At 38.3% G+C, this 12,075-nt stretch overlaps 1 protein-coding gene across 4 annotated transcripts in view; it reads right to left on the reverse strand.

Moving 5' to 3' along the window:
- Positions 1-12,075, reverse strand: part of LOC140735645 (2-oxoglutarate dehydrogenase complex component E1) — a 120,912-nt gene that overhangs the window by 96,670 nt on the left and 12,167 nt on the right. For all 4 annotated transcript variants that reach the window (XM_073060952.1, XM_073060933.1, XM_073060961.1 and 1 more), the window contains exon 2: positions 4,120-4,369. In XM_073060952.1, the coding sequence (XP_072917053.1) occupies positions 4,120-4,341 (222 nt within the window). In that variant the 5' untranslated portion in view covers positions 4,342-4,369. The remainder of the gene's footprint in view (positions 1-4,119; positions 4,370-12,075) is intronic.

The following is a 12,075-nucleotide window of genomic DNA, read 5'->3' on the forward strand; positions in this document are numbered from 1 at the left end:
AACTCAAAATTCTTTTCAGATACTGCCAGACCAACGTTTTCAGAATTTTGTTTTTTTAAATTTCAGATCAGCTGCATTTGTGGTTTTGTTTTCATTGACATTGCTCCTGATTAAGTGGTCTTTCACAAGACAAGCTGTTACATTGATTGACTGCCCTGTTGTTTATACAGGCAGCAAGAGTGCAAAACTGTCACAAAAATTTATGCTGTTTTAACACCATACTATGCACTCCCCTCGAGTCAAATAAGAACATACACTCAGTGGCCACTTTATTAGGTACTTCTAATTAATGCAAATATCTACTCAGCCAATCATGTGGCAGCAACTCAATGCGTAAAAAGCATGCAGACACAATCAAGAGGTTCAGTTCATGTTCAAACCAAATGTCAGAATGGGGAAGGAATATGATGCGAGTGACATTGACCTTAGAATGATTGCTGGTACTGGAAGAGGTGGTTTAAAAATCTCCAAAAATGCTGCTCCCCCATACCTACAGTACTGATCAAAAAGCTACAAAACCTAGGCCTTTGGACCTCACCAGCAACTGGAGCCTTGACTTCCTAAACAGAAGACCACAATCTATGCAGATTGGAAATAACATCTCCAACTTGCTAACAGTCAAAACTGGCACTCCACGGGGATGTGTGCATCGCCCACTGCTTTACTCTCTTTACACCCATGACTTTTTGGCTAGGTGTAGCTCAAATGCCAACTATAAATTTGCTGATGGATGGTTGTTGGCAGAATCTCAGATGGTGATGAAAGGGCATGCAGAAGATATAGCAGTTAGTCGAGTGGTGTCACAGCAACAACCTTGCACTCAACATCAGCAAGACCAAAGAGCCAGCTGTGGACTTCAGGAAGGGCAAAACAAGGGAACACAAACTAATCCTCTGAGTGTTGATCAAACATGGAGAGAGTGAGAAATTTCAAGTTCCTGGGTGTCAACAAACACACCTTTGATAACAAGAGGTCAGAGGAGAATGGCCAGACTGGTTCAAGCTGACAGAAAAGTGACCACACATTACAGCAGTGGTGTGCAAAAGCACATCTTTGAATGCAGAACACATTGAATTTTGAAGTGGATGGGCTGCAGAAGCTGAAAACTGGGTTATTCTACTGTACTTTATTAAGTGGCCACTGAGTATAGAACAGTACAGGCCCTTCAGCCCATGATATCATGCTAACCATTTGACCTACTTCAAGATCAATCTAGCCCTTCCCTCCTACACAGCCCTCCATTTTTCCTTCCCCAATGTATCTGCCTCTCCCATAGCTCTGGTGGCATGCTTCATGCAGCCATCACTCAAGAACAGACTCATCCTCCTGTTACGACAAAGGCCCAAAATAAAAGTCGTTCATTATCTAAGCCAAGAGATGAGACTGTCAAACCTGTTAGCTAGCTCTTCCCTACGGCATCAGGAGGGGCAGTCAAGGCAGGTATACTAAAACCTTTGTGACAGTTGGACAGGTACATGGATAGAAAAAGTTTAGAATAATATGGACCAAATGGAGGCAATGTTACTAGTTTGAAAGGGCATCTTGGTCTGCAAGGACTAGTTAGGCTGAAAGAGGTTACTTCTGTGCTAAGTGACTTCAAGTTTACCCGCAGATTCCACAAATATACACTGCAGATATCTCTGTTACTAACTCACAGGCTGCAGCTATAGCAAGCTGTGATGCTACAAAAACTCAGCGTCAAATTGGTTTTTTTTAATTTGAAAACTTTAAGACTTATTTACTTGTTTACTTTTTACAAAAAAAAGGTGTATCTGACTCAAGTCAAGCCTACACAAAAGATGGAGTTCATTCCAGTAACTACCATTAGGACATTAGTACAGGTACTGCAGGTCAATATTCTAGTCGTGTCAAAACTGCAACCCTCACCTCCCATCATGTATGAAATAGAAAAATAAATATTAGAAATAGTATTTCAGGTCTTTGACCATCTTTTTCCTGAATGAATCAATCAATTCTGCCAACCTGCTGTCCTTCTCTAGAACCTTCAATGCACCTAATTATAATATATGTGGGTTTGTTTATTTATGACTAATATGCTCTGGCTATTACTTATGACTGAGTATGGACTGCATTCTTTACCCAGTGACACCTCAGTGGCTGGGTTGATGATTGCATGTAACACTCATGTAACAAGTTCCAGGCTATGTAAATTTGATAATATTAACTCATGTTCCTTTAAGAATCAATACTGCTCACCTTGACTTGGGCACAAAATTTGCTAATAACATCAACTCAAATATGCAAAAATTCAAAACATCTCAGTAGAACACAGTTGTGAAACAGACTTACAGTTAAAATGTAAACAATTGCAATTAATTGTAGGAAAAATTAGGATACACAAATACAATTTTTTTTTTTTTAAAGTACAAGACAAAATACATACCTTAAGGTGGAACAAGTGGGGAATGTAGATACAAAAAGAAAACACTGGACTTGCAGTTTTTCAAACAATGTTACGTATGTGTGGTGTACCATTACTAACATGACTCTAAGAAAGTTCAATCACACTCTGTCATCGTTTTTGCTCCACACATATGTAACACAACCAAGACTGCAAGAGCAAGGAAATCATCCTAAAATTGACAGAATATTGTTCAGGCCTCAATTGAAATATTAATTCCAGACATCCTATATAAAGAGGCCAAGCTCTCAGAAAATGGAAAGGCGATTTACTGATTAAGATTTCATGGCTATAAAAGAGTTGGGGTTTCCACCTTAAAGCATAAAAAATGAGATCAGACAGGAATTAAACATTGGGATGGGTTCTGATGATCAAGTGGAAACTTAACATAATTAACACGGGTTGATGCTCAAGAGCTGGAGATGAATTTCAACCCATAATCTGAAGCATTGTCAAAAAAACATTGTTGATTCACTATGGCACTAAGGCCTCTGCATCATAAGTGTATGATCCATTCACCCAAACCGTTGGCAAATACAACAGAAGCAAAGCTACTCGGTTTTCAATGTCATCTAACATAGAAAAAAATAAACCAATAAAAATGTTTGCAGTACTTGTTATTCTCTGCTATTTTCACCTTGTAAAGTACAAGAAGCTTTGTTTCAATATTAAAAGGACTTAGTCTTTCAGGTTCTTGTTCCCTACCGGTGAATGTTTCATTCTTTACGATTTCTCCAGGACCATATTTCCCCCTATGTTTGTATCTGCTAAAAAACAAAACCCACTGCACATATTATGCAGATTATATTTCACTCCATAGATGCTGCCTGACCTCTAGCCATTTATGTGCACTGCACGTTCTTGCAGCTCCATTTTACCTCACTGCCCACTTCACCATTGTTGGGCCTTCAAATCCCAATAGATATTCACAAGGTCAAAAAAATACATAATATAATTGGTTACTTGTAGATGGAATCAGGAAATTAAAATGAAAGCTGCCAAGATGATATTGTTGAGTCACAAGCCACAGTACAGCAGAGCTCTTGTTGTGGGAACCTGCCAGTTAATTGACAGCCACCTGCAATGTAATTTTATACTGTACTGGGAGACACATCTTAAGCCCAGTCTCCAGTTCGAAATAGAAGAGTGCAATACATAGACGATGCGAGAGCTGTCTACTGTGCAGTTCCTAAATGTTGTGTTCAATTTGGAGGACAAAAAAATATATTGGCTACAGGGAAGCTTCACAAGGTGCAAGGAAGTCATTAAAACCACACCAATTTATGAATCAGAAGTTTGCTTTCTATCCAGATTACAGTATTTTATGATCACATTTGAAATTAGACATACAAACGCTTTGGTCCTGCCCCACCTTGGGCCAGTAAAAAGGTAGTAACCTGAACAGTGATGATAGAATCTCCTTAGAGTATTGAATAAATAGAAAAGGAATTCCAGGAATCATTTAAAACCATCTTAGGTGAAGATCAGCCATTACTCCATTAGGAATCACTGTTGCAACACGTTTTCTTCTCTTCAAGCCAGTGCTTCTTTAATCCAAGTCTTGTACAACATCAACGTGATTAAAGTTGTCCATTGCTTTCATGAGGCTGTAGGCGGTCCAACACTTACCTTGTCGCAAGAAAGGATTCACTGAAGATGGGCAAAAGGTGAGGTGAATTGCCTTTGGTCACGCTTACCTTATGAACACTCTGGGGGTTTTCAAGCCAAGCAAAGTACATTTCCTCAACATAGTTCGAGCTAGTGCCACTCAGAAAGGGCTCAGCAGCTACAGGCGCGGTATAAAAGCGCCCTTGTTGAAACGTCCTAGACACTGCTGCTCCACTGTGTGATAAGTTTTTAACATTCTGAGAGACAGTCAGTGGCCTCAGTTTAGCAGCACAAGTCCTTAAATGATACATTTTCACCTTCCGATCTTACCACAGCCCACTGGAAATTAAAAACAAAAATAATACCAATTAGTGTAGAATAAAAAAGGTAAAATTCTAAAACAAACTTTTTTTTGCAAACACGCATGCAAAATTCTATCTTTGACAAGTGTAGCTAGTCCTTGAAATTGAGGTCATTAAATGATGTGATGGTAAACACTTGGATGAACCACAAGGTTGGAGTGGAAATTTAAATTTAGCCTTCCATCAGTCAATGGTTCAACATTAGCTGGGCTCAACCATGTTGCCAGTGTTGGAAAAAACACAAGTGAACTTTGAACTGAACAGTGAGAATTAGAAATGGAGCCAGGGCTAACTATCTACCTACCTTTTTATTTAGAGATACAGCATGGAATAGGCCCTTCTGGCCCAATGAGCTGTGGTGCCCAGCAATCCACCTATTTAACAATAGCCTAATCTCAGGACAATTTACAATGACCAATTAATCTACTAATCTGTACATCATTGGATTGTGGGAGGAAACCAGAGCACCCAGAGAAAATCTACATGGTCTCAGAGCATATAAACTCCTTACAGTCAGCAGAGGAATTGAATGCCAAACTCCAATGTCCTGAGCTGTAATAGTGTTACGTTAACTGCTAGGTCGCCCTTTTGAACACGCTAGAAAGTGAACACAAGGATAGCAAATTTGAAGTTCAGCTATAACTCTCCTGCCGCACCCACCAATTAAACAGCTAGTTGAGGGCACAAACTACAGAACTCGGCTCAGACGTACTCAAGTGTGAATCAGAAGGAAGGATGGAAGTTGAAAGAACCAGTGTTATTGAAAGTGAATCATATATATTGTAGAATATAATGAACACAGAACTGCCCTGAGCTGTTCACACAATTTAGTAAACCTTTTATAGTAAAGGATCCTTGAATTGCAATTCTTCCCGAGGAAATAACTGCACAGAACTGAAGCCACAATGTTAACCCTTTATCTGAATAAACAAATGCACAGTAGGCATTCCACCTTGACCAAACATAAAACAAGTTCAGACAAAGCTCAAAAGCAGGAAGTGACTGCATTTATACTACCAGTATTTTTCATAAAATGCCTACTATTACAAATTACCCTGCAATGGTGTGCATTTTGTGAAAAATTAGGGTGAAACAAGGGTAATTTCTTCCTGATACATGCTTATTTTACACAGCAGTTCAGGGCAGCATATTATTTGACCACCACATTAACTTGGAGCATTCATTTTCAATGTCACTGGAGAATATCAAAAGCAGAAAAAGAGATGCAGAAATATATACAAGTTTTCAAAAACACTGCCAGTTTAAAAAGGTGAACAGCCCCCCCCCCCCCCATGCCACCACCCAAAACAGTTTAATTCAGATCAAATCAGGTAAGTGGGAAATACTCTTCAATACTTCAGGCCTCCGAAGCACTGCGGGTAGCGTGGTACTTAGCACTTTAATCTCATACTTGTGGTAGCAAGTACCTTTGACTTAGAGATTCTGCAGCCAGTAAATTATGACAGTAGACATAGGGATTCCATCCACTTTCAGCTACAAAGTAAATTTCAGTTTGATCAGTTAAGATTAGTGTGCTGGCTGCTTGGGAATCAGTACAAATTAACTTTGATTAAAACATGTACTGTAGTCTGTGTCACTTGGAAGACACCAATGCGCATTGTGAATACACAATTCTTCACTTACTGGAAATCCTTCGCTGCTTGTTGCTCCATCAAAGCAACAGGAAGGTAACTGACCACATTAGAATCAGATTTAATATCACCAGCATATGCTGTGAACTTTGTTAACTTTGCAACAGCAATACAATACATGATAATAGAGGGGGGGGGGGGAAATAAAAAAATGTATATGTGTGTGTATGTATGTATATATGTAAATAAATACATGCTGCAGAGTCATTGATCACCTGAAATGAAGGATTAACATTTGCTTGCCACTCCCCATCAGCACCCAAAACCTGCAATTTCGAAGAAAAAATAACACTGGCTCCTCTTAAAAAAGGATGAAATATTTATTCAAGAAACTCACAAGCATTTTGTCATTAAACAAAGTTTAAGGCAATGAAATGTAGATAAAACATGATTGAAAAAGAAAGACAGATTTAAAACCAATCTTTTTATTAATATCAAAATATTGGATATAACATAATATTGCTACACAATTATTGGGATTACATTGTTAATGGAACATATAATTATATATTCAGTTAATACAAAGGTAATAGACCTCCCAAAAATTTGAGTACAAGTGTAGAATACATAAAAAACATTAACATATCCAAAAAAAAGAAAACATACCCCCCAACAAAAAAATCTCATCTAAACAATACTAACCAAAATAAACTAAAAAAGAACATGGGCTGTTTATAACATCAAAAGAAAAAGGATCATTGGTGTCATCAACTCCGAACCTCCCTGCATATATTAACACAAGAAAGTAGATTTGGAAAGAGGTCAAATCACACCATATGAAAGTGTTGAATAAAAGGCCTCCAAGACTCTTCAAATTTAATAGATGGATCATATGTTTAAACTCAGAAAAAAATCAGAAATGTTATATAACAGTTTGAGAGAACCAATGAAATGTAGTGGGAAGATTAATCTCTTTCCAATTCAGCAAAATAGATCTTTTAGCCATTAATGTAAGAAATGCAATCATCCGACGCGCTGAAGAGGTTAAGTAGTGTGGTTCTATCAGCGGTAAACCAAAAATTTCAGTAATTGGATGAGCTTGTAAATGAATATTCAAAACAGTTGAAATAATGTCAAAGATATCTTCCCAATATTTCCCCCCCCCCCCCCCAAAGAGGAACATGACCAAAACAAATGGGTTAAAGAGGCTGTCTCAGAGTGACATCTATCACACACTGGCCTTATATGAGAATAATAACAAGCTAATTTATCCTTAGACATATGGGCCCTGTGCACTACTTTGAACTGTATCAACGAATGGATATAACGTCAAGCCCTGATTGGGTAAATCTCGAATGTAAATCGGTACAAGGGTTTTCACTGGGTTCTATTTTAGGGACTTCGCTTTACTTTGCTCTTTCTAAAGTGTATAAACAAGTAGATAATCGAATAGTTAAATACACTTTACAAATATGGTTTCAATTTCAGAAATTTTTTGGATGGAATCAATTTACTCTAGCAAGTCCTATTACATCTAACTTTTTTTTCCTATCCCTCTATTATGGACCAAGCCTATTTGACTTGGAAAACTAAAGGTATATTACGATTGTGTGATTTATTTTTGGATAATTGTTTCATGTCATTTGAACAATTATCTAACAAATATAATTTACCTAGATCCCATTTCTTTAGATATTTACAGGTTAGAAACTTCTTAAATACCGTCCTTCCTACTTTCCCGAATCTATACTCTATGGATAGTTTGGAAAAAATTTTAGATTTAAATCCTTTTCAGAAAGGTGCAATAGCAACTATCTATAATTATGAAAATTCATTTTGATGCATCTAATAAAATTAAAAATGATTGGGAAAGGGAACTTAAGTTTACTTTACCTATCGAAAAATGGGAAAAAATTCTTCAATTAGTTAACTCATCCTTTATATGTGCTGAACATTCGTTGATTTGTTTTAAATCTGCTGAGATGGTAATAGGGCAATTACAATTCCTCCATGTTCCAAGTCAGAAAGAGATTGTCCTGCATCGCTCCAAGTCAACATGTGCACGATTGGTCCCAATGTGCTTTTTTTTTTAAAAAAGTGAACAAAAATAACAAGTCTAAAGATAGAACAAAATGAATTGTGCATCTCTATGTGGGAAGGTGTTAACCCTAATATTAATATGCAGTAAAATGCTCCATCTTCAAAGTACCCTTGAGTATGCTTGTTGCTAATGCCAATAAGCATTTCACTGTAGTTTTCAATGTACACCTGATAAACTTGAATCCTGATTTAAGGTGCAGGAAAGGGGGAAGTGTTGAACTGAACTAAAAAGGGGAAGGGAAAATTTGACAGACAAACTAGCACTGAGCAAATACAAACAAAAACATAATAAATGGATAAATATGCAATAAATAATACAGAGCACAGGAGTTGTAAAAATCTTGAAAGAGAGTCTATAGGTTACAGAATCAATTCAATGTTGTGGTGAGTGAAATTATCCACTCTGATTCAGAAGCCTGCTGGTTAACGGGTACTAAATGATCCTTGATTCTAATATTTGATTTTGCTGAGTTGAGTTGGGAACATTCCCGAACAAGGGGTGCATTATCTAGGTTGGAGTTCCCAACCTGCCAACCTGGGGTCCATTGACCTTTTGCTTGATGGTAGGGGTCCATGACATTAAAAAGGGTTGGGAACCCCAATCTCAGTAATTTTCTCCTGATGAAGGGTGTTTGAGCTGTAACATTACACCTCAACTTCTCATTCCATACATGCTGCTTTACCCCCCGCAATCTGCAATTGCTTTTTGATTTCCACTTATCATTCAGATTACAATATAACTCATCTCACTACTAGTAAAAGGAGAAATTAAAATAGGATTTTGTTGAGGCAACAGAAGTCTAAACAAAAAGGAGTACATTTGCTCCAAGAAAATAGAGAAGGGAGGAGTGCTGGAGGAAGGTACTCCAATTTTTAAAAATATTAAATTCTTCTTTTCAAGGTGTAGCAGCCAAGTGTTTATTTTCTATCTGCATTGTATTTTGTGTACCATGTTTATTATGGAACAGTTGGCCCTCCTTATCCGTGAATTCCGCATCCGCAAATTCAACCAACTGTGAAAGGTGAAAACCCAGAAGTGCTCTTCCAGCACTTGTTGTTCGAGCATGTACAGACTTTTTTCTTGTCTTTATTCCCTAAACAATGCAGTATAACAACGATTTTACATAGCATTTACATTGTATTAGGTATTATAAGTAATCTAGAGATGATTTAAAGTATATGGGAGGATGTGCGTGGGTTATCATGGATCGGGATCGAAAAAAATTGGAAGTTCTCTTACTAAGTAAGTCCGAACAAGTACATCCGGTATTATTAAGCGTCAGTTAGTCAAACGTTTGTCTTAGTATATAGTATATATTTTACCTTTCTATGCATATAAAACATTTAAGAACCTATGCTTCAGTGCCGGGCTTGGGAACCGTTCCCGAGTTCGATCCAGTGACAGATCACTATTGAGTGCGCTCTCCATTCGTGCCAGGTTGATGTGAAGGATCAAAAACTCAAAACCCCAAAACACAATAATTAAAACACTGTGTTGCTTAGTAATAACTGTAGCTTTCATCCGGGCCTTTCTCACTTTATCCTTTAAAATTGTTCCCATCGTTAACCCCAACCCTTTTCCAATGACCGATGGCATTTCACCTCTTTCCAATCGCTTTATTATTTCCACTTTATTTTCAATCATGATCATGATTATTTTCGTGAACAGAAACACTGCGCATTCAGAGCTCTAGCACCTGGTCCTAATGTCCACCGCACTGAGACAGGTTAAATAAGGTCTGGGGATCCGCTGGGTCCTAAGATCCACCGCAATGAGACAGGTTGAATAAGGGACTTGAGCATCTGCGAAGGGTCCCAGAACCAATCCCTTGCAGATAAGGAGGGCCACTGTAGTTACATTGGTTGGGAGGTGGTAGAAGCAAAGAGCAGTTATGTATTCATGCTTTGGATTTGGGAGCCAGTCTAGTTTTGGGTGGAGCTAAGGGAGTAGGCTATTGGGGAGGGAGGGTGTTGATATCTTTTTTGTTGACCACTCAAGTTCGCTTAATTACATTTAAGAAAGATTAAACAGGTTTACATATTCTTGACCCTCCTGATGAAACGTTGTCATTACCTCCTCTCATAGATGCTGTCTGGCCTGCTAAGTTCTGCCAGCATTGTGTTTTTATTTACATATTCTTGATTACATCAAAAAACTCTGAGTTAAGTATGGTTAATATACCAAGACTATTTTGTTATATCACTAGCTTTAGTTTCATCATTTCAAGATAACAAAAGATCAAACATATTTTTTGACTTTGAAACCTTGCTATTGGATTGGAGAGCACAGCAGACAGGATCCTGCTTAGATTAGCCCTCTCCCACTTAGTCTCAAAGTGGTGTTGGCTCATTTAAGTAGCCACTACGGAAGGATTCCACTTACCAAAAAAAAAAGAGAAAAGAGATAGGGAGTTACAAGAACCAGAAAACACTTAGCAAAAAGGCTAAATACCCATCCCAAGCCCTGAGGAAAATAGCAGTGAACTGTAAAAGACTTAAGGATATAGAAAACGTTCTTTGAATTAAACAGGATGCTGAAGAATAGTGCTGGGGCCTAGCAAAAACTGATAATGGGACTGAGAATCATGTGGTAATGTTTGTTCCAAAGTACCGTAGATTCCGGACTACAGAGCGCACCTGATTAAAAGCCGCTGGCTCTAATTTTAGAAATAAAATCAATTTTTTAATTGTACAGGCCGCATCGGATTTTAGGCCGCACCGAATTTCCGGCGGACCGGATTTTCGGCGCACTGGATTTCCGGCGGACCGGATTTTCGGCGCACTGGATTTCCGGCGGACCGGATTTTCGGCGCACCGGATTTTCGGCCGCTTGTAATATGAGATATTTACACAGAAAGATATTACACGTGTTGGGCTTCAAATTCTGCCCTGTGTTCGTTTTGGAAGAGAGACAACCAACACCGGATTACAGTGCAGCGTGGCTTTATTGCAGAACGCGTTTTGCCTTCCCCTTACATTCTGCTCTTATTTATACTCCTTTTTCCCCCAAACCAAACCCTCGCTACACATATTTGGTAAGGCTAAACTTTGTTATACCTACCGGTATTTGGTAACATCGGACACTTGTGTCCTTATTGGCCCGATACCATTCACACACGAGTTTTACTGTTTTTTTGTTTACTGAATCGCTAGCAGTTTCGGTGCAGCGGAATCCTCAGTTTCGCTCCCTCCCTCCCTTGTACTGCTGTCTAATATCACGTGAGCCATTCCTGACCTGAAGCGGCAGTCCCAAATTAAATCTCCACCGTCTCACCATCGATTCATGTATGCCAAGATTACGCGCAGCAGCTCGATTTCCTTGTTCAACCGCCAGATTGATTGCCTTTAACTTAAAAGCTGCATCATATGCTTTTCTTCGAGTGTTTTCCATGTTGATGAGGGTGAGTACAAATGGCTGATTTACAATAATTTGTGAAGTGCGCTTGATTTATCGTACAATTTCATTGGACCTCTGTGAACTACTCATCAATTTTATTGGTCTACTGTTACGAGGCAAAATGTTTTGGCTGCATGGGAAAAAACCTTCTATTAGCCGCACCTTATTATAAGCCGCTATGTTCAATGCTGTTCAAAGCATGGGAAAAAAGTAGCGGCTTATAATCCGACATCTACGGTATGTTTTCAAGTACCAATCCAGTCAGCAAAATTCCGGTTGAAAAGCAACTGTTTTGGAGGATATCCTGAACTACTGAAGGTAACTGTTTTTGCATAAAAACACTAAATAATTATAGTCTGACTACCCTTGTTTAGACAAAAGACTCCGTAATATCATTACGAAAAACTATCTTTTGGCCAATATTATTCCGCAACCACTATTATCTATTTCCTATTTAAGGAAGCTTGCATTGCTTAATTTGGGCCATGCTGTACATCACAATGGTGGTGCCATTAAAGTAATTGGCTGCCAATTGTATATTTGAGTTTATGAAAAGTACATTCATTCTTTATAAATGAAACCAAGGAAACATTG

Source organism: Hemitrygon akajei, chromosome 1 (assembly GCF_048418815.1).
Source record: "Hemitrygon akajei chromosome 1, sHemAka1.3, whole genome shotgun sequence".
NCBI classification, from domain to species: Eukaryota; Metazoa; Chordata; class Chondrichthyes; order Myliobatiformes; family Dasyatidae; genus Hemitrygon; species Hemitrygon akajei.